A 22,163-nucleotide genomic window follows, 5' to 3' on the forward strand; every position below is an offset into this window, starting at 1 on the left:
CACCACCCAACATCCCGGGTCTTCAAACTCGTTTGTCCTCTTCATTCATACCCAGCCTATCCAGGCCTCCTCTCACTCCTTGCCCAAACCCCCTCAACGCTCTCATCGTCATCCCTTGCCCCTTGACCGCCATTGCTTGATACCTCGACAACGCCAGACGACCTCAAGACCGCGCGTGCGCTTTACGACACGCATCTGTACAAAGTGTAACGATTGTCACCGCCACCTATTCCCCATCCACGCGCCCCAACCACCCCTAAGGAGCAAGCCGTTGCACCGCACTTGGCATCTTTGCCCTCGCATCATCTCCCTCCCTCCCTCCCTCCCTCTCTCTCTCTCTCATTTCTCACTGGGCGCTCGACGATTTGGTTCAACTGGACATTGTTTCTTTGACATTCAAACGAACGGGCCCTTTTCTACGTGGTCCTATACCCACCTCACCACACACCACCGCGCACGACGCACGCCATCATCCAGACTTGCCATCTTCCACCCTACACTCAACACCCACGCCCCCTCCCACATCATCACTCACTCGCCACTCGCTCCACATACCCCTTCGCATTCAATAGGTGAGACCACTCTCGCTATCTGCGCAGTCGCACTGTGACACACTCCACTTGTCTCTCTCCGTCCCCACCGTCGCCAACATATTCAACCAGGCGATTTGCATTAGCCCACTCGTACGGCATCCCTCAAACGCACATTGCGCTTTCTTCTCAGCAATCACGCAACGCGGAGATTGAACAAGGCATTTGACGACGACGCACACACCTCGCGTCGCCGTGGCTGCGCATCGTGCACGACGCCATGTCGGCCATCTCGGAGGAGGAACTTGAGAGGGAGGTCCGCACACTCAAGTACGTGGATGTTTCCCCACCCACCCACCGCACATCTTCCTTACCCCTCCTTGTTAGCACATCATCGTCCGATTCTGGATCATGTCGTCGTGCTGCTCTTTCTTCTTATTAACGCGCAGACACTTGCGACGCAGGTCGGCGACTGGGACAGGTCCAGGCGAGCTCCCGTTGGACCCGGACCTTCCCCCACCAGATTCATTCCAGCAAGGGTCTGAAGCTATGCAGTACTCGTCCAACGACGATGTGACGCTCAGCTTGGACGGCGACTCGGGTCTGTTCTGGGTGCCAGCGCATCTCCATCCAGAACTAGCGCCGGGCGAGTTTCGCAACTTTCTCAAGTCGCACACGGTCGATCCAGATGCCGACGGCAGTGATACGGACGAGGCCACGCTGGCGCGCAGCCCGTCGTGGCTCGCGCGTAGCAGGTCCATGTCTGTCCACCTGAACCGCAAGAAGTCGATGCTGTCCAAGCAGTATACGCCTAGGCCTGGCGACAATGTCGAGACGGAGAGAGTTCCTGTCAGGCGCGGGTCGTTGGCGGCGCGTCACACCGAGCATGGCCCAACCCTCCGTGATCTGCAGAAGCTTGAGGAGCTCGTCGACGACCCCGAGTTCACGCAGAACCCGGACAAGATGCGCGAGGTCCTGCGGCGAAGCTTGAGCCAGCGGATGCAACCTGGATGTGAGTGTCCCGTGCGCCTGCCCTGTGCAGCTGTGCTGATACACGACAGTGAACGAGACAACCGAAGGTGACGGTGAGACCGACGCACCCCTCCTCCCACCACGTACTGGATCCATCATCCGTCGCACTGCGAGGACAAAGATCCGCAAGGGACCAAACGATGGCAGCCGACGGTACTCGTCTGGGCGGCGTCAGCGCATCACTTCACCTAGCCAGCAGCACATCCGCGGCGAATCTTCCTCAATGGAGGATGGTGATCGGCGCAGCGATGAGCGACGCAGTGACGAGACGAGCGAAGAAACCAGCGAGGCATTCCACGAGCCTGCGCCCGTCGCAGTGGAACACGTTCCCGCACACGACGACTCGACGGACGAATCCCAAATCGTCGATGCGTACACGCGGGCGTCGGTAGTGGAACCTTACGATGATAGCAGGTCGCCGAGCCCTGACGAGCCTGCGCAGGCAGCTGTGCCGCACGGGCGGCAACGCCCTCACCTACATCCTATCATCACGAGCGTCGAGAAGCCCGGGTTCACTCCGGCGCAGCAGGACGCCGACTTGAGCGCGGCTCTCCACGCTGTCACCTTGTTACCACCATCTGGCGCCTCGGAGGACATATTCCAGGCGCGCCCGGACTCGTTCATGGACAACTATGCGGACGTGTACGCTGGGGACGAGGCATATCGGGCCTACCTAGAGGAGGAAGAAGAGGGGCCACCTGCACCTTCACCGCCGTCCGAGGCTGCTGCAGTGATGCAGCAGCAACAGCCGCAGGTTCCGGGCCAGCAGGCTCTCTTGCCTGGAATGGCGCCACCATTACAGAGCATGCCGCCCAGCATGTCAACCTCTGGGCAACAGCGGCCAGTTCCTCCGACGCTGGTCATCGGCCGCCCACCGTTAGCGCGCACAGACTCGAACGCGTCGGTGCAGTCATCTGCATCTTCTACCGCGACTGCGACCTCCACTTCGACGACTCCACCTCATCACCACCCTGGCCGAGAGAAGGAGAAGGAGAAGAGCCGGAAGGGTCTGTTCGGCAAGAAACACAGCAAGGAGAAGGACAAGCCTAAAAAGGAGAAGGACGGACTCTTTGGCGGCCTGTTCGGAGGCTCAAAGAAGAAGCAAGAGGAGGCCTCGTCGGTTTCCAACTTTGCGACCGCTGGGCCTGCAGCTGCCGCCGCACTCCTTGGCACATCCAAATCTGCCAGGTCGCTCCAGCCTTCAGGCGCGTCATCGCCCACCTCGCCGGGATTTTCCAACTTTGCCCGCTATCCGATTCATGTCGAGCGTGCTGTCTACCGCCTCAGTCACATCAAGTTGGCGAATGCGCGCCGGCCCCTGATTGAGCAGGTGCTCATCTCGAACCTCATGTTCTGGTACCTCGGCGTCATAGGCAGAGCTGCAGGTCCCGCGGAGGACTCAAAGCCCGGCACGGTCAACGGTCTCGACAAGGACCGCGACGAGACCCAGCGTACTCCTCCGCCCAAGGGAACGCCACCCCTATCGCCGGACTCTGGGCAGTTTGAGGACAAGAGTGCACATCTGCGCCAGCAGCTGTCCACGTTACAGCAGCAGCCGCGACGGGACGAGCAGCAGCAGGAATTGTCGCCTCCACTGTCGCCGTCGCCGACTCGCAAGACGGGTCTCGTTAAGCCGGAGCGCAGCAGAAACGCAAACAACAGCGAGGCAGCTTACCGCGCGCCACAGTATGGCAAGCAGAATGCGCAGATGGAGCAGGAGATGCGTCCTGCGCAGCTCAAGCCAACTCCGCAGCCGCCACAGCAGCAGCAGTCCACTCATCGCACATCCCCACCCCCTCCACAGCGAGAGCAGCAGCAGCCTCCGGCGTCTTACCCGCAGGCTCCTGCACCCGCCCCTCGCACATCATCCATACCATCCAATCCTCAGCGCACGCGGTCCCCTCCATCACCAGCACACCAACATCCGCAAACGTGGCCCGAGTATCCACCAGGAGTTGCCCCGCCGCGACCGCAGCAATTTGCCCCTGGCGGTGGCCGACCCATCTCGCAGCAGCCCGAGCGCCGGCCCCAACCTCCACCAGGCGCCCAACCAGCTCGTCCCCAGCAGCCGGGCATACGCCCGCCCCCTCAACAGCAACACCAGGGAGCACAGCAGACGGCCAATGGATCCATGCGATCTGACCGGCCAATGTACGCGCCGTACCCAAGTGGTGGCGGTGGTGGGCCTGCACAGCGTAACGCAGGCCAACCTGGCCAGGGATACCCGTATCCCCAGCAATACGCTCGGCCTGGGCACCACGGACCCCAGCCTGGCCAGATATTCTCGGCTCAGCCCGGTCAGATATTCCACCACCCGCAGTACCAGAACCAACCGCGGCCCCCTGGTGCCGCACCAGCTCAGAACAGGGGAGAGCCGCAACGGTTACCACCTGGACAACAGCAGGGGCCGGCCCTGGCGCAGACGCCACCTAGACGCGGGTCATCCAACGCGCCCGCGGACCCGTACGGGCGCCAGGGCTACCAGCAGGGCGGGCAGACGTCGCCTACCAATGGCGGATTTTATTCTCAGCAACGTCCACCTGGTCAGTACCAGCAGTACCCGTCAGGCCAGCAGCGCGCACAGCCAGTACCGTCTGGCCAATATCCGCACCACCGGTGATCGCGTTCACACACACACAGCGAGGTCCACGGACATTGTCGACGACCAAGCCCACCAGATATTTCTGCCGTATACCGTACCATCACTCTCTAGCATCACACTCGTTGACAGAGGGGCTCGTTGACAGAGAGGGAACCGGCCGTCAGCCGGAGTATATAGGTCAATGATGACAGGCCTTGTAACATTTGTGAATTGGCATCCATGTACAACAAGATCAACTAGACGGACCTGCGCGTGACTGGGCTAGATTACAATATATTCCAACTGCATAGGCTATGGAAGTGTGCCTGCACCCCTCCTACATCGACGTCTTAATGTGACCGACAACATTGCGCAAGCGCTGGAGAAGTACAGCCTAAGCTGCTGTAGGCACACTTAGTTGACATCCTCGCGTGGGATATGCCCAAAGGCGCGCAAGAGAGTCATGAGTGGTGCCAGGGTGTGGGCAGGAAGGGAGTTACGGGGAGGGAGGGACAGAGAAAAGAGGGTTAGTTGTCGTCAAGACACGCGCCAGGATACAGCACAGATTGCATTACTTGCCTTGACATTGTACAGATGTGATGTTTGCACAAAAATGAGACCCCGCCAAGGAGTAGAGTGGACCCAAGGCGGGTCTATTTGTAGTGCAGTCGTTCTGGGCCCATTCAGGAATCCGGTCTCGCACGGAACAGCGAGGTGGAGCAGATGGAGCCGTACACACGTGAGCTAGCAACCCTGCGGGGAGGGGTGTTCCCGGGGGGGGGGGGGGGGGAGAAGGAAGAGGAGATAGGGAGGGAGTGGGGGATAGGGAAGGAGTAGAGAGAGCAGTAAGTCGCCTAGCACATTGAGAACATGCGTTACGTCGGTACGTTGGATGTCGGTAGATGGAGAGAGACAAACTTGGTCCTTGACTTTTTAAAGTCGAGGTGCGAGGTGGAGGAGCGGGAGTAATTTCCCAAAAAAAAAATGACGTGGGTAATTTAGACGCGTCAAGTAGTTGGCACGACCGCGACGCGTCCCCACCCGTCGACAGACCTCCACCTCTTATCTTGGGGAAGACATGAGGCGGTGCATGATCCATGATGGCCAGACCCGACTGGTCGACCATGGTAAGTTGAGCCTTTGAGCAGCGCACAGCTGAGCAGCAGAGATTCAATGGATCGAATGTAGCAGAGCAGACCAGGTGACTACATCAGAGGGATGCAAGGAACGGGCCCAGCCCAGTTCCGGGGGTTGTCATGGACCGGAATATGGGGGTTATGATGCCGAGAACGGCCTACCTGCATCTCTTCCTCTTCTCGCTCTACTTATATCTGGGAGACGACGGCAGTCGAGGCGTCACACTAGTACGCAAGCTCGCTGATAACGACAACTAGCAGCGTTACTATACAATAGCAGAGTGTGGACCCAATAGGCCCGATTACACATATCCTGCCAAATAGACAAATAGACAAAAGCCTCCGCCCCATGTCCAACCCAGGCCGGACGTTGCTCGATCCTCGACGCGTCTCAATCCGCTGAACAGTCGCCATTTAGCTTCAACACATCCGCATCCGCCACCCACAAACACATTCATCATCAACACATCCCGTCGCCATGCCCAACCCCAAGGCGTCAACACTCGAGGAGTTGTCCGAGAGGTATGCATAATCCTGGATACGCTGACACAAGAATCATCTACTCGGAGCGATGTGAGTCGCACGCGCTGTCCTTGACTTGCCCTTCCTCGACCTTGCTCGGCATTATCACACCACCCACTTGCCGTTTCATCCATCGCCGCATGCGCGTGCCGAGCTCCTGTCGCCATGTTGAAGTGCAGCTCGCTCAGGCCCGGCGCGCGTGGCTGTGCGTTGCCGGAATCATCACCTCACTGCCGACGAGGACGCCGATAACAAAGATAGATGCTGACACAGTCTGCCGACATGATACGCTCCACACATCCTGCTCCATCCTCACGTCACCTTTTACATTATCCCACAGACTCTGATGACAACTTTGAGTATCGCCATGTCATCCTCCCAAAGCCCATGCTCAAGCTCATCCCAAAGAGGTTTGTGCTGTCTCGGCTCGCCTGACTTCTATGCTGACGCTTCGCTCTTGATGACTTGGCGCTCGATTCACGCCATCCGACCGATCTTCCATTCCGCATACCTTGCCTCCTCTCGCGCGCCGTCCCCCTCCCTCTTGCCTTGCTCGCCCAACAGCTACTTCTCTGGTGACGACTCCGGCCTCCTCCGCATCTTGGAAGAGCACGAGTGGCGGGGAATCGGAATCACGCAGAGTCTCGGCTGGGAACACTTTGAGGTGCATGCACCCGAGCCGCACATCCGTGAGCTTGCCCGTTCGTCTTGAGCTAACAGCAGTCCTCTTCCGGCGACCACTCGTGAGCCGTTTCGGTCACTTGCACAGCTAACGGCAGCCCGGCAAGTAATCTCCTGATCGCGCACTTGTACTAGTCTCTCCATCTCTCACGCGCACTGCGCAAGCATCCATGTCCGCCCAGCCGATATGCCATGGCCATATTCTGTCTCGTCGAGCTACTGACTCATGACTGATGCAAGGTGCGTGCAAGCACTGCACCGTGCCGTGGCTGATGGTGTGGCGTGGGACGCGTGCCTGCGCATGTCCAAAGAGTCCAAGCTTAAAGCTGGCTACTAACAGCTGGCCTGACCTGACCATCTGGTGTCACATCGCTCTCAAGGGGACTTTATGCATCGGTATAGCGCAACCGGTCGCAATAGCTCATGGATACTCGCAGGACAACCCTGCGTAGAACCCGATACAATCTACGCCGCAGCGTCCTCACCCTCGGCGAGCTGGTTGCGGCGCGTCGCCTCGCGGAAAACACGCTCTTGATCGCGGTGGCACAGCACTTCTCAACGCCGGCCAGCAGGCACTAGTAGACCTTGTGCTGGAGCACGACGTGACCTCAGGAGCAGGCAGTGACGACGCTGAGGAGGTCGATTTGGCCGCTTTCGTACCCGGTGGCCTCTGCCGCCGGCTTTGTCTTGGCCCACGGAGAGTGAGGACGACGACATGGCCGAGACCGATGAGGAACTCGAGCAGCTCAGTGCCTCGGCGGTCCTGGATTCCCTACGCCACCGCTGCTGAGCAGGATACTGGGTTTGTTGAAGTCGGAGATGCCAGCGCAGACGGACCTCCGCCGGACCTGATTCCCACCACGTATCGCCGAGTTCTCCTCGACGCATTGCCAAGCTCAAGGACGTCCCCCTCTACTGCAAGTGCGCGCCCTGCCTCGGCGACCCATGCACCCCCACCACTTCCGGCCGGAGCTGGTGGAGTCCCTCCTGCCTGAGCACCTGAGCATCGGGCGCGACTCCTAGGCGAGCACAAGTAGATGATCGCAGAACAGCTTCCGCGCAACGCCTACACCAAGCCCGTGCCACCCGTCCACCCGAGCAGGTACTTCGGGGGAGCCTTGTACCGTACGCCAAGAAGAAAAAGCCCTGACCAAACGACCCCAACTCGCCTCGGTACGACTTGGCAACCGATGCTATCCCTGTGTCTATGCCCGGATCACTCGCCACTGCCTCTACAAGTGGTAGCCTTATTTCGGTCGCCACGGATTCACGACGTGGACGTGGTACGCATTAACCCTCTCCCGCCAGTGCGACCTCGCCAACCAGTGGCCTCGCCCTCCTGTACACAGTCTGCAGCCCGTGCACTTCCGGGTTCTCGCAACCGATGGCCCCAGCAAACCCACCATCCCCCAGAAGCGCGGCAGCCCTACGACACACGGGCCCGTTGTGTACAGTCTAGCCGACGAGTCCCGAACAGTGTGGTCACGGACGACGACGAGGTCGAGGTTTTCACGGCCATGAACATGGACATTGATCAAGCTCCACTAGGTCTCCGATACCCCATTAGTACTTGGTCATGCGCACGATGATGCCGCTATTCATGTCTCTCGAGAGCCGATAACTAAAGTATGGTGTGGGTGAGGGCCTAGTTGTTGGGCGAGGGCCAACTTGTTGATGAAGGCCCACTTGTTCAAGGATCCACTCATTTCGCTCTGGCCTCCTCTCCAACGTCTCAGTACTCACCATATAACAGGGCATCTATCCTCCTTCTCTCCTCTATCTACGCAGCTGCGCACCTACCCCTGTTACTCCTATGCTCCCTATCCACAATACCCGTGTTCCACGGCTAAGCCCATTACGCCACTTCCCCTCGCGCTCTCCTCCTACTAAACTCACTTTCCTTGCTCGCCATTCACACTCAACGTGTCCTCCATGCCTGCCACAATCTCTATGCTCTACTGAACTTGCCACTCCTTTATCAGCCACCCGGCGTGATGGCCCAGTGCCCCGAGGGAGCCCTCCCTCCCAGAAGACAACTCATCGCACCGGGCACCAGCAAACCGCCATTGTTGGTACCAGGCCCTTGGACAGGTGTTGGGCATTGGCGATTGTACTAATAATTCGCCCCCCCCCAGCTGACTCGTAGACTGCCACATCCGACGTATGGGGGTCAATATGGAGTTGTTGCTCGCAAGTCGCAAATGTGGTCTACCCAGCCACTGGCTCCAAGTGGTTGTCGAGTCTGAGGATCCCAACAGCGACTGCTTCTTCACTAACCAGACGTGGGGAGATAGAGAGGTGTGCGCGAGCAGGCAAGACTCGGTATCTGCCAATGCAAGCGTGAATGCATCGCCTCACATGTCAAGTGCACAGGGTGTCTGGATGGTGTCTAGTATTCCGCCCATAGTTCCATTTGTTGCACCCAGTAGCATTCCACTTAAGTACGAGTCCGCCCTTCCCCCCAGCGAGGAATTGATATAGCACTCACCTGCTGATTGTTTGCTCTAATGCCAAGGAGCAGGCACGCACTGGAATATACTCATCTACAGTGACTCACTTAAGGGATAAAAAGTTCCAAAAATTCAAGCCTACCCAGGCCTGGCGACAGCACGGGATTGAACCGTGGACCATTCGCAACAGAGATTGACCCCCAAAGCGAACATGCTACCACTACACCACAGTCGCATCAATTGTTGATATTTGGGACTACTCCAAGCCGCTCATATACGGCTGGCCATGGTGTTCCCAGTGCTCTGAGCGCCCCTTCTCTTTTTTGTACGATGGAGCATCCGAGTTGACGAGGTGTAGATTTCCTGCAGATCAGCTTGGTTTGCTGGCTAGTTGGGGCTAGAATTGGAGTTTGCCAGACAAATGCCTCCGAGAACTGATTCTCTCCCTTCTCGCACCCGCAATGGTGTGAGCAAACTCTGACAAGAGATCTGCAGGAATTGAATGCCGAGGACGACGAGACAATCAGTAGCGCCGCTGGCGCCGCTCGTCGGCAACAAAACTCCTCGACTGACTGAACTAATGCCGGTGTCACCATGGACTTTGCCCTTGGCCTTCACTCGGTCTTGTCTTTCTAGAACTGGGATTTTACATACGAATCGACCCCGGACCTTCAAGGTCGCCGTCCGTTCAACACTCGCTCTCACGGCCCAAGTTTCTTCGCCGACTCCGCCCACCGACAGTCATCTCACGGAAAGAGTCCTTACACGCAATGGCTCCTGATGTGGCTCAACAGGCGGAGGTTACGCAGGCTCTTGCCATGCTGTCCAACATGATCGCCGCCAAGTCCATGGTCACCGAGGACCATGCGCAAGGTTTTGCTTCATTACCAATGCTGCTTCTCGCGCGACCAGAGTTAGTAACCTCGGATCCTCTTTCTCCCCTGCGATCGTGCTAGCTCAACCAATACATCCTATTTACACGCAACCAGTCGGGGCGCGCACAAGTCGTATCGTGTCGGGAAGTGGAGGGGATGGAGAAAGCGAGATGCGGGGACGCAACGCTTAGTCGAAGAGACCGAAGCCCATGTCGTCGTCGGACTCCTCCTTCTCCTCCTCCTTGGCCTCCTCAGCGGGGGCAGCGTCACCACCGCCAGTGGCGGCGCCGGCACCGCCAGCCGAAGCAGCGGCACCGCCCGAGGGGACGGACGAGAGCTTGGACGAGCCCTCAACGATGAGCTACAGTTAGCGAGTGTGCAAAAATTTGAACCAGAGGAGCAGTGCGTCGCAGCGCTGCTGCTGGCTTGCTGGAGCGCGCTGCCTGCCACCACTCCTCCTCGACGCGGCTCACCTCGTTGATGTCCTTGCCCGAAAGCTCAGCGATGACCTTGTCGAGCTTGGCGTCGTCAGCCTCGATGCCGACGGCGGCGAGAACGTCCTTGACGTCCTTGGCCGAGGGCGAGGTGTTGCCACCCTGCTGGAGGAGGAGGTAAGCGGCGAGGTGCTTCATTTTCTGGCTGTCAGCTCTTGTCGAGCGCGACGACGCACTTATATGGCGACGTAAACCGATTTAAGCTGGAACAGCAGGAATACGCTTGGAGCCTGGGGATCAGCCCGTGTCCGATGCGCTCCACTGCGCGCTCGCTGTCGGTAACCTCGGCACTCACCTGTTGGGATGTATGAAAGGACAAGGAGCAGAATTCGACGTTTCAACATTGGGACAACTTTGGCGGGGGTTTCGTCGGCGTTTCTGAGATTGGGTCTGTGGCACTTGTTAGGCGTGCCAAAGTAGGAGGGACAATTAGGTCCGGAAAGTGGAGGTTAGAGCGTGACTGACTTGTCAACAGTGGCCGACACACACGCGCAGATGCATCCACACCATGCACGACTAGCAATGGCCTCGGGGTGGGACACACCGCGACTACGCCAACGCCCCGCCTTTCTGACTCCTGGACCGACACAACCCGTTCCCTCTGCATCTCTCCGCGACGTCGAGGACCATGCCCAAGCTGGGCCGTCACCATGGCCCAAGACCCCATCCATACCGTGGTACGATAGGTACTCGCCGTCGAGTGCAACACCCTCGTCTGTCGGTCCCTCTGCCCGTTCTGCGCCATCCGGAGTATCGGGCCACACCACATCATCTACAATCCAATACCTCCGGCTCGCGTTTCAGGAGACGCCACCCAAGCTCAAGGAACTTGAGGAAGGCTGGCGGATCGCACGCCGCGCCGCGTCACGACCTGCTCCCGTTGTTGTCGTCGAACGAATCGGAGGGAAGAGCGAGCGACACGGTGAGCGGGAGCACCACCGCAGTGCGCGGAAAGGGGAGCGTGACCGCTGTAATCCAGATCGGGCTGAACGGCGACGTGCACAACAACATGAACCCGAACAGCGTGAACGAGCACAACAAGGTCGGGCTGAACGACGAATACCAGAACAAGGACCAGGGAGGCAGTGGGAACACCGAGAGCGGGAACGAGAACGAGCACGACTAGAGCGACCAGCACGCGATCCTGACCTCCCACCCGCTCCCCCAACACGGGAGGAGGACCAACGACGGCAACCAACAGCACGAGAACTGTACGAACACCGCCCGGAGCTCGGGACGAAGAGGGGTGCCGACCGCATCCGCCCGCCTCATGACCCACCAGCCGCGGTGCCAGCGGACAAGGGGAAACAGCGTGCGGTGCTGGACGAGCACTCGGTCGGCCAGTCCACTGGGTTGCTCACACCACCCGAGAGCCCGGCTCCGCGTGCCGCCCTCGCCCGACAGAGGCCCAAAGGAACCCCGCGGCCTCTCGTACGCTTTGTATCGCCCCCGCCTCCAAGCGAGCCAGAGTCTGGTCCGAGCGGATGGTCTGGGCCGTCCTGTCCATCACGATCGACCTCTGGTCCCTCCCAGCCATCCCGTTCCTCCCAGCCATCAAGCACGCCAACAGACGACACGCCGACCCCAACGCTGCGTCTAACAATCCCAACACTCCGCGTCATGTCCGCCACCATGCCCCACGAGATCCCGCCATCCGTTGTATCCGACCCGACGCCGCCGTTCACCCTACCAGACCTGCCACTTCCACCGCCAGCACGACTTGCCGTCCCAGAACCAACACGACCTGCTTCAGCAACATCACGACCTGCGCGTCTGTCCCCTCCAAGACCAACACGCCGCACTTCGCTTACGCCACCTAATCCTGAATCCAAAGTACTCGAACCCATACTTGTCCAACACCTCCCGCTCACCCGTCACCCAGAGCCTCTGAGCCGCAAATCGTCCGACGCGATTGTCGTGCATTCTCCGTCCGCCTCCGTAGCCCTCACCCTCAACTACCGCCGGCTGACCGCGAACGTGAACCGTGCCGGCGACGAGGTGACGATCGAGGGCCGAGCGCCGCAGGTGCTCCGCTTAGCAGAGTCGGCGAGCTGGGCAGCGTCCCAGCGCAGCCTGTGGCAGCTCGTCGACCGCCTCGTTACAGATTACAAGCGCCGCACACCGCGTATCAAAGTCTTCACACCGCTCGGCGAGCTCGTCGTCACCTGCTGCGAACCGCCAGACATTGTGCTGTCTTATCTCGACGCCAACGACGCAACCACCAAAGTCCGCTTACGCTACAGCCTCTCGTTGTTCGAGGCCGTCCTCGACACGTCAACCCACAAACCACGAGGAACGCGCGACGAGACGCACCGCGCTCGCCGATCCATCCCCCTGAGCTGGAGTGGACAAGGGGAGCGCGCGGCTCTCGCCCTCGGTGTCGACTTTAGCGACTGGGAGAGTGCGGAGAAAGATGCCGTTCGCCGTCTCTGGTCTCTGCGCGAGGACTGGGCACGCTTCGTTCCGGGATACAACCATTAACATGTTGTCACTGTCTGTAGTCTTAATCCGCTTCATGCATTGGGCCATGCCCTTCTGCCTCTTGACTTTACCTCTGGGTGCCTGGATTTTGCGACGGAACCAAATTGTCCACCTTCGGAGAGGGAGATTTCGGCTCTGTACGCAACTCGTTTGCATTCAGCAACCACTAAACCCACAACCATGTCCTTGGTACGCCCGGCGCGCCGCCTCCTTTCCCGCGCGCAAGCGCCACTTGCGCGCGCGGCGTCGACTTCAACGCCTGTAGCTCCCACCTCCCAAAAGCCGGGCAAGGAGCTGGGCAACCTCTCGCCAAAGGAGGTGGCCAACCTAACCCGCCCCCTCATGCCTCACTACACTGTTGCGCGGTCGCCCGACTACCCGAACCACATGAAGGATGCGCCTCAGCACCGTATCTACAACTTTCCCAACAATACGTTCCCACCGTTGCCGGAGAGCGAGCACCCGATCGCGTTGGGCGAAAACATGGTCGCCAAGAACATGCGCGTTTTGGGTGCGCTTACGGGATACACCCGTCAGGAGCTTGAGGGCCTTTACCGGTACCCTGTTGATATGCGGCGTGTTGTGAACATGACTAAGAAGGGCAAGATGTGAGTTGGGAAAGAAGGAGAGGGACGAGAGAGGGAGAGGAGAGAAGAGAGTGGCAGGCCGCGGATGGAGAGGAAAAGACGGCCGACTTGGGAGGGAAACGAAGAGAAAAAGGAGGAAGAGGAGAAGAGAGGATACGGAAGAGGAGAGAAGACAAGATGGACTAACCCCAGGTCCTCGTTCTTCTCGGTAATGGTTGTCGGCGACCCGAAGCGTGGACTGGTCGGTATTGGGCACGGCAAGAACGAGAACGCTGGACAGGCGAATATTCGCGCCTTCCACCAGGCCGTGCTCAACATGGACGCTGTGCCGCGTTTTGAGAACCGTACGCTGTACGGCCAGGGCTCCGACCTGCGCGTCAAGTGGCGCGCGACGACGGTGATTATGCGTGCGCGCCCACCCGGATTCGGCCTGCAGGTTCCTCACGTGCTTCACCGCATCTTCTCGGCGTGCGGAATCCGCGACGCTAGCGCCCAGATCCTTGGGTCGACCAACAAGACCCAGGTCGTCAAGGCTGCGCTCCAGATCATCCACGGTGGTGTACGTCTTGGAGGAAGAAGAGAGCTGACGGCAGGCGTTGCCACCTGGATCGGGTACCGGCAAGAGCAGGGCGCGCAGGGAGAACAAGGGCGCTGGCATGCGCACACTTCGCGAACTGGAGCGCATGCGCGGACGCCACGGTATCGACATGAACCGCCACCTCTAGGCGGGTCCACATTTGCACGCTACTCATGCACACATATACGCCATGCAGAGGGAGGAAGGGAGAGGCAATGCCAGATGGAGGGTACAAATGGGTCAGACAACTATGGCAGGCACAACGAACGCTCTACTTTATTCTCGTCCTTTGGAGATGCGACCAAGGACAGCGAGGACGACAATGGCAATGAGCCATCGCCATGAAGGGATCCAGCGGGCGTTAGGCAGCTGCCGTTGCTGCACGACCTGTTGCGGTGCATGCTGGGCATCGGCTAGAGTTGGGGTTTCGGGGGGATTGGGAGGATTGACGGCGGGGAACTGCGTGCGAGTATTGGAACTGGTGGATGCGGGTGTCGAGCGTCCAGAGGACACCGGCGTGTCAAGAGCGGCTGGCGCACCTCCTTTCACTTCTGTGTTCTGATCAGTCAGCGTCACACACGCCATGTGACATACCGAAGCAGACGGCTGCTGCCCCATGTCTGGCAGGTCCGTCATGGCCGGCGTCGCGTACAGACGTAAGCTACCGATGCGACTTTCGGCTCACCTTCGGGAAGATATCACGGAACTTCTTGCTGTTCAGATTGAACGCATGCGACTTGGTCGCAAAATCGCGCTTCTGAGCGTCGGTGGTCTTGACAGCACCGGCGGTGATCCTATCGCGTGAGAGACATCACGGGCACAGCACTCACTCGTCACTAAGCATGAAGCTAAGCAGACCTGTCAGGATCGTAGCTACAGACCTGGCCGTCAGTCTCGCCCAGACTCGAGGCGACAGGCTCACCAAGCTGCATTCCACCTGCACATGTGGTCAGTAATCATTCTCGTAGGGGACGGCATCACGTAACGTACGTGCTGGGGTGACTGCCGTTAGCGGTCATCTAACTGGTTGCAGATAACGTACTAGGAGGTCATGCTCATGCAGATCTTGGCACCACACTCGAAGCGACCCGTCGGCGTGAACATCTTAACATCAGGCGGCTTGAAGGCTGCATGTCAGCCAACGCGCCCGACTCCAACTCACGGTAGTCGCTGGGAAACCAGATGAGGCCGTGGTACTCGCCTCCCGCGTACGGCGTGTCAGGTGGTCCACGCTATCGTCAATTCCGCGTTACGTTGCAGCTCACAATGATAAAGTGCCCTACGCGTCAGTGGTTGAGGAAAGGAGGGGACAGCCAAGGCCAAATGAAGGTACTCACAGTCGAGGATGTTCCTCTCCTCGGGCAGCGCCCAGATAAAAGGCGGCGGCGCCTTCTGCATCGCGAGGTACTCCTGTATGTTAGCAGAGGTAGTTGGAGTCGGATGCTTGGTGAGGCGGTGCACACCTTCTGGAGCTGGGATTAGCGTTATTTATCGCCACCGGGGGGGGCACGTACCCTCTTCTGCGCGACCTTGGACGCCATGATGGGATGGGGAACGAGGTGTCTCAGTTGCTAACGAGTGTGTTGTGCAATCTGCACTGTACTACGTGAACGAGCGAGTATGGTTGTTGATGTAACACAAGTGATGGCGTTGACCGTGCGAGTGGCACAAGCCTATACTCGGTACCGTCGGCCTTCGCCCGGGCCCCAACCAGCCGGATTGATAACGAGAATGACGTGGAAGTGTCAGGCACGGTCCGCTCATCGCACAAACTCACGCCTGCCTTGGGCTCGAATTGTGGTCTCATGCATGCATACCGAGACTGCAGGAAGTGGAGAAAGATTAGCGACCGCTCTGTAATAGGACATACTGTTCACTAGTTGCGGCAGGTGGCAGGTGGCTGACCAAATTCCTATGGTGTCAGGCTCTCATCCTCACATTTGGGGGGAGGGCGTCTCTCTTCATCCTCGAGGCGCAGTCTAGTCTGAAGAATAGTTCTTCGCCGCCTATGTATCTCGTTGGGAGTGGGCGGGTGGCAAAAATGTTGCCGAGCGCGTTGTGCCACAGACCAGTTTGCCACCCGTTGCTGCTGCCACATTCGCATCGGATCCGAAGGACTTGAGTGGAACATGCCCGAGTACGCCTATACTCAACCAAATTGCACATGCGCGTATCTTGGGCCGCCATTACGAGAGAGCGTGCGAATCCGTTTGCTATAGAAGTTCCGTGTCCTGCGAGTGATCGCCGAGCTTCAGGCCGAGACTCTTCTCTAGGACCTCTCCTTGGAACCCCCGGTGCCAATCGAGTAGGCCGATTAGTGGACGTGCCGTGAGGCGGGGAGCCCCAGAAGTAGATCCGTACCGATAAGACTAGTCACCCCGTGCCCGTCAATGCGTTCCTGCGATCGATGTAGCGGTATGGAAGTTGCACGACTTGATGGAAGCCCGGGAATATCATAAGCGTTTCTACATCCTCTCAACCGCCACAGTTTCAGAACCTCTAGTTTTCCTCACTCGTTTAGCCCAGAGCCAGTCCAAAGTATTCTCACAGTGATACCGCCTGTAGCCGACATTGGATGGGCGCTGACTCCGTGACGACGCGCAAGCACCGCTCGCCCTGCCCACAAGACAACGACAGGAACGTGAAAGCAAGGTGCGACCAGAACAGCCAAGCGGCTACCTCTCCATGAGTGCGGAACCCAACTTGTCGCAACGCCGCCGCTTCGTTCTCAGGCAGAGAGTCTGCGGCGGAAATAGCATAGCGTGCGACGCCAGAGCGCCGTTAGACGCCACACTCCCACCGTGCCTTCACGTAGCATTCCACAGCCACAGCGTCTCGCACACAAGCCGGCTTCTTTGAAACCACACAGTCGTTCACATCCTCACAGGCCTGCCTTGTCGATGAGTTTGCTGACCATGGCTGGGCGTCCGCCACATCGCCACCCGCGCGTTGGGAGGTCGACGCGTCGCCACCAAGGCACTCGGGCACTTGGTTGTGAGGTTGCGAGATCGGGACCTTGCAGGATCCAGATGTTGGTATTCATTAAGGACAAACCATCAGAGGTACTTCATTTAGGAGATTTACCGACAGACACGGCAGGACACGGAACTTGTACACTCTCACCCCTTCGCAATGCCCATTGATTGTTCCCTGTCAACGCGTTTCGAATATTCCACACAATGACGCTCTGGACAGGTTGCATGGTCACCAAAAGGTTTCCAACTCTCCGAACCCCAACCCTGCTCATCAGATGCTCGGCCGTCCTGTGCCTCTTGTCCGCGCTCGACCGCCGTCACGCGACCCTGCGTCCGAAAGCCCACCGCATCGCCGCAGGGATGCAGTTTTGCAGGGCGTATTCGCAGATCGGCAGACATGGGAATTGCATGGGGCGGACGCCACAGGCGTAAAAGCAAGCTTGATGACGCCTCGTCATACTGCCGTCTTTGCCCGGCCCAGCGACCAACCGAGGTGGAGTCGGACTAATGCAGGGCACAGATTAGCAACGAGCGGTGCTAGTCAAATAGCAAACAAAAGCGATTGGCCCACCAGAATGACGAGTTTGGAGTGATTGGACCATGGACCATTGGTTACAAATTTATAGCAACCCTGCCGCGGTATTTGCTTTACGGCCCGGACAAGGCCGGCGCGGCAGGGCCAAGGCAACTCTTATGCTCTTTTGCGGGTTGAGAGGACAGGCACCAAGATTTGAATCAGCTGACTTGGGATGGACAGGGCATCAATGATCATTTCAACACTGGAACGCGACACCAACACAAGTGCTTGAGTTGCTGAAGCAAGGGGTTGTATCGCTGTGTCGTTGTATCGTGGTATGACCTAAGAACTGATGCATGAGGATATGAATGGTCATTGTGCTTTGATGTTGATGGTGCAACTGTGGGGCCCAAAGAGAAGAAATGGTTGGAGTGAGGGTGGTTTTGCGCCTACATGACAACATTGCGACTCAAGGTTTGTTTCATACCGGCCGGGTGGTGCAGAAAGATGGGATCCCGAGGTTGTAAGGAGGGAGATGCGAGCTAGATGCGAGCAAGTGAGGGAGATGGGAGCAACGACGATTTTTGACGTCAGGTGCACGACCACAACACGTGTGGCGGACGCGGCGGGCCTCGTACAAAGTCACTTGCACCTTGCTCCCTGCTCCCTACTCCTTGCTCCTTGAACCTGGATCTCAGTAAGATTGGCGACTAGAGGATAACAGGTAGCGGACCACCGAGGCTGACTGTAGACCTAGGACCTCGGTTGATGGTGGGGTGGTGTTCAGGGAAAGAGGTTAAGGGTAAATGTTGTCAACGTGCGAATACCCTACCTCTTATTTCTGTGATGAGCTCATATAGTCTATATACGCAATACGCAATATCTAAAAAGTAAAAAGTTGAAGCTAATCCAGGCCATCCAGGCTATTCAGGCTACCCAGGACGCTTGGACGCCGAGTTGCCGGTCAAAGCAAATTTTGGACACGAGCTTAATCCCAATCCCTCTTTTTCTCTTGTCTCTTGACAGCTGCTAGACCATACTCTCAAGGCAAGATGACGAGACGCTCTTGATGCACAAGAGATCACTTGGACCTCTTCCAACTCTGTCAATCCGGCCCGCTTATACCGTACACTCCTCCCTCCTCCCTTTAAGCCCTGTGCTAGACTCTACGCCCTCCACATGTTAATACCCTTGGTCTTTGCTCCTCAACTTTAGCAAGCCAGGACAGAAGCAAAGCTCCGCCCCGATGAGCCTCGATATTCAGGAATCATAGCTTTTGGGTGTGTGAGGGAAGTAGAGCAGAGGCGACAAACCTATTCAGGGGATTCAGGAGAAATTGCAAGGTGGAAATGATCAAAGTCGAGCTGGCATCTACGGTACCGAAACAGCTAGACGACACAAGGAAACACTCAAAGTCTGAACAAGCCAGGGAGCAGAGGATGAGAAACCTAGAACCAAAGGGAAAGCCAACACCACAACTTTGAATCATCCCTCTTTGTATTCAACTTCTCACAACCCACCAAATACACCACCACTACTACACTACATCTACTACCTCTTTCCTCACATTCCAATACTATCAACAACATTACCTGCACTCAATCATTCACACTGGCCTCGACGCTGGCCCCATCGCCTTGCTAGACGTTTCAGCAGGACATCAACGTCCAACCCCTCAACCACACCTCTTTTACCTACAAAGTAAATGTCTGCGATCTTCCAAGAGACCAACAAGCCTCGCTCGCACGACTATCTCGCAAACCCCAACAACCGCACCCGTCCTCACGCCACTAGGCTCTCTACTCGCAAACCCTACCTGCACGTCTTCCGCAGCCAGCCGCATTACTTGATAACAGCAAGGCTCTGAGCGGTACCGTGCATGTCAATCACGATGAACACCAACGTGGGGAGGAAGGGCAAGCGTGGTGAGTGCTTCAATCCCCTTGCCACACATACCCCCACCCCCTTCTGTTCTTCCCTTCCACAAGGGTTTCTCCTTCCGTGGCTGCCACGGTTGGCCGAGACTCGTGAGATCGCGAGCTCTGCTTCCAACCTGCTCGCATTGGCTGGGCCAAGGTAGATGCTTCTCCTCATGACGCCGCCCAAATATGCTCCTCCCCGGCTTGATTGTTTTGTTGCTCACACGACCAGGCCCAACCTCTCCAACCGCCTCTGTCCACTCACCCCCCATCAACACTTCCCCCCTCCCCAAGATTAAACTCAACGTCCGACCCTCTACTCAACAATATCACCGTCCGTCATCGGTGTCGTCGCTGTCGCGGCCCGGATCTTCCAGCCGGCACCGCGGAGTATTTTCGGATGATGGAAGCAGTTCTTCGGACCTGACTCCTGCCGAAGACGACGAGAATGAAGACGAGGATGACGAAGACGAAGACGATAACTTTTCTTCACGAATTCTGTCTCGTATCCAAAACAAGAAGCGGGACTCTATCGCCAACATCTCTCCCAACCACATCGCCAAGGCGAGACCACCAAAAGCAGCACCTTCCTCGGCACGATCGACTCCACGCCCGTCGGCTCACGGCCCAAATGGCCGCGACCGCAAGCGCCATCTCAAACTCGGAGAGGTCGCACGCAGACGCGCACGGGACGACAAGTTCGGGTTCGGCGGTGACCGCTTTGGTGGTGCTGTGAGTCGCGCCAGAGCTTGTCAGAACAACGCTGATCTTCTAGACCCAAATGCAGTCACGCATCTCGAACGCAGCCCATATCGACTCGGACTCGACGTCTTCGTATGGCGACGACGAGTCAGAGCGCGAGATGACCCAGTCTCTGGCCGACGCCGATGAGACCGAGGACGAGTCCATAGGTGGTCTGCATGAGGCGTTCGCAGGCCACGAGATCGAGGATCTCGCCTATGGTGCTGGCCACCCAGACTCGAGCATGGAAGATGATGCGGAGATGGAGTGGTGGAATGACAATGAGACCGAGAATGGGGATGCCAACGAGGAGGAGGACGACGAGGTATGTCGTCCGACGATCCCAACCGTTTACCGTCGCTCACCAACCCCACAGGACTTCATTGCTAACCTCACTGGCTCCGACATTGACCAGCTCCAATCGCAGTCATCAGTCCACGCCTCGTCTGATGACCCCATGAGTGACTCGTCCTCCGAGACGGACGACGCCTGTGACGAGTTTGGCTTCTCCACCCGCTTCAACCACACTGCGGGCGAGGAGCCTCTGGTTCTCATGGAGAACTGGGACGGGCAGTATGTCCTCGTCCAGCCCCGGCAGTCCCGTCGGCGCGAGCGAGGGACAGGTTCGCGTACGGCTGGCTCGATCGGAGAAAGTACTTCGGCTTCTGCAGGGGAGCAGCACCTCCTCATCGACGAGGACGCCAACGACGACTCTGACACAACCGCCGACTGGTCTGGTGTCGAGGACGACGACGGGGGCGACACGACGGACTCGATGGCCGAAGAGGACATGCCCGTCCTCGACAGCCCAGCACTCGACCAGATTATTGGGCAGCAGGTCATAAGCCCCCCGCAGTACAACATGGCGATGCTGCCTCACCCTAACCCCTTCTTCGAGGCAATGGGAGCGGCGTCCATTGAGGCTGCTCTCGAAGCAGTCGCGGCAAACCCTTCGATTGTCATCACTGATGTTGCCGCCACATCGCCTTCTGGCAGCACCCCGTCAACGGCCGGAGCTCCTACCCCTGGGATCATGTCTGTGCTCACTCCTGGCATTGCTGGGCCCATTGTCCCGCAACTGCTCCCTATGACCCCAGTCACCAGTCCACCCTCTGGGATCCCTGCAATGGGCCCTGTCATGGGCACCTTCAGCGTGTGCAACGAGCATTGCGAGAGTGCGGTCATCGATGGCTCCAAGACCGCCACCAAATCGCCCTTCACTCGCCGGAGGCGGAACAGGTCTTCAGACTCTGGCTCGGTCTCCGCTAAGCGGCGTCCCAAAGTCGGCGACCCGTTTTCGCCAGCTGTGAAGAAGACGCGCTACTCGTCCATCCCAGGCCACCCTCGATACATCGCAGCACGCCGTGCCGCGCAGGCGCTCATGGACCCTCTTGAGCGCGAAACGACCCCGTCCGAGGAGGAGAACGCGTTTTCTCTCGAGGACATGCTCGACATCCCGGGCAATGACATGGACCCGACCGTGGAGGATCCCCAGAGCCCCGAGCTCCGCCACCTGTTCCGCTTCGACAAGATCCCTGTTTCGACGTACATGCGTCGTAACTTCTCGTCGGGTAGCAGGAACCGCACCGCCCCGGTCACACCGTCGCAAGGGTCATTTTCGCTCACGTCCACCGCCAGCCGCACGCCAAACGTGGGCGGTGTTGGTCTCTCCGGCACGCTCGCTGGCCCGCTCCCCTACCCCGCCAGCCGGATGCTGATCTCGCCCGTCCTGCAGCCGTCAGAGGGCCAGGCTATCCCGATGAGCCGCAAGGAGCGGCGTCGCGTACGGAAGGGCGTCTCGATGGACATGCGCACTTTCCAGATTTAAGAGTCGGAACCAGTACAAGAAGAAGTCAAACAGCGGTACATTATGAATCCAGCATCATATCACCACATCATCACCAAACTCACTCCACCCCAACACACTCCCACCATGGCATCTCTCGATCACCGCAACGCGGTGCTACATCTGCAACATATCTCGAATCGATCTTAAAGAAAGGGCAGCCCCGGCCCTGTGTCTCGTAGCCTTCAAATGTGTGTCAAAAATCGAATCCAACGTGTC

The 22,163-nt window shown here is 58.3% G+C and overlaps 7 protein-coding genes across 7 annotated transcripts; 5 read left to right on the forward strand and 2 right to left on the reverse strand.

Annotated features, from left to right (window-relative positions):
- Window positions 1-810: 810 nt before the first annotated feature.
- On the forward strand, window positions 811-4,182 carry CcaverHIS019_0409670 (uncharacterized protein; the record flags this gene model as incomplete). The annotated part of the gene is made up of 3 exons (XM_060600860.1): window positions 811-860; window positions 980-1,542; window positions 1,592-4,182. 3 exons carry the CDS (start codon window positions 811-813, stop codon window positions 4,180-4,182), a joined length of 3,204 nt encoding a protein of 1,067 aa, XP_060457412.1.
- Window positions 4,183-5,757: 1,575 nt separating this feature from the next.
- CKS1 (uncharacterized protein) lies at window positions 5,758-6,592 on the forward strand (the record flags this gene model as incomplete). The annotated part of the gene is made up of 6 exons (XM_060600861.1): window positions 5,758-5,801; window positions 5,833-5,852; window positions 6,142-6,211; window positions 6,366-6,490; window positions 6,525-6,544; window positions 6,581-6,592. The coding sequence occupies 6 exons, from the start codon at window positions 5,758-5,760 to the stop codon at window positions 6,590-6,592; spliced, it is 291 nt and encodes a 96-aa protein (XP_060457413.1).
- Window positions 6,593-9,994: 3,402 nt separating this feature from the next.
- Window positions 9,995-10,439, reverse strand: RPP2B (uncharacterized protein; the record flags this gene model as incomplete). The annotated part of the gene is made up of 2 exons (XM_060600862.1): window positions 9,995-10,168; window positions 10,281-10,439. The coding sequence occupies 2 exons, from the start codon at window positions 10,437-10,439 to the stop codon at window positions 9,995-9,997; spliced, it is 333 nt and encodes a 110-aa protein (XP_060457414.1).
- A 384-nt stretch (window positions 10,440-10,823) lies between these two features.
- On the forward strand, window positions 10,824-12,782 carry CcaverHIS019_0409700 (uncharacterized protein; the record flags this gene model as incomplete). Its single annotated transcript, XM_060600863.1, has 2 exons — window positions 10,824-11,223; window positions 11,503-12,782. 2 exons carry the CDS (start codon window positions 10,824-10,826, stop codon window positions 12,780-12,782), a joined length of 1,680 nt encoding a protein of 559 aa, XP_060457415.1.
- Window positions 12,783-12,962: 180 nt separating this feature from the next.
- On the forward strand, window positions 12,963-14,094 carry MRPS5 (uncharacterized protein; the record flags this gene model as incomplete). Its single annotated transcript, XM_060600864.1, has 3 exons — window positions 12,963-13,390; window positions 13,562-13,928; window positions 13,963-14,094. The coding sequence occupies 3 exons, from the start codon at window positions 12,963-12,965 to the stop codon at window positions 14,092-14,094; spliced, it is 927 nt and encodes a 308-aa protein (XP_060457416.1).
- Window positions 14,095-14,222: 128 nt separating this feature from the next.
- Window positions 14,223-15,487, reverse strand: UBC6 (uncharacterized protein; the record flags this gene model as incomplete). The annotated part of the gene is made up of 12 exons (XM_060600865.1): window positions 14,223-14,497; window positions 14,541-14,566; window positions 14,612-14,740; window positions 14,777-14,827; window positions 14,869-14,883; window positions 14,937-14,948; window positions 14,989-15,073; window positions 15,109-15,178; window positions 15,212-15,225; window positions 15,284-15,356; window positions 15,410-15,418; window positions 15,461-15,487. 12 exons carry the CDS (start codon window positions 15,485-15,487, stop codon window positions 14,223-14,225), a joined length of 786 nt encoding a protein of 261 aa, XP_060457417.1.
- Window positions 15,488-19,329: 3,842 nt separating this feature from the next.
- On the forward strand, window positions 19,330-21,926 carry CcaverHIS019_0409730 (uncharacterized protein; the record flags this gene model as incomplete). The annotated part of the gene is made up of 4 exons (XM_060600867.1): window positions 19,330-19,363; window positions 19,590-20,089; window positions 20,133-20,423; window positions 20,475-21,926. The coding sequence occupies 4 exons, from the start codon at window positions 19,330-19,332 to the stop codon at window positions 21,924-21,926; spliced, it is 2,277 nt and encodes a 758-aa protein (XP_060457418.1).
- Window positions 21,927-22,163: the final 237 nt, after the last annotated feature.

Source organism: Cutaneotrichosporon cavernicola, assembly GCF_030864355.1.
Source record: "Cutaneotrichosporon cavernicola HIS019 DNA, chromosome: 4".
Lineage (NCBI taxonomy): Eukaryota > Fungi > Basidiomycota > Tremellomycetes > Trichosporonales > Trichosporonaceae > Cutaneotrichosporon > Cutaneotrichosporon cavernicola.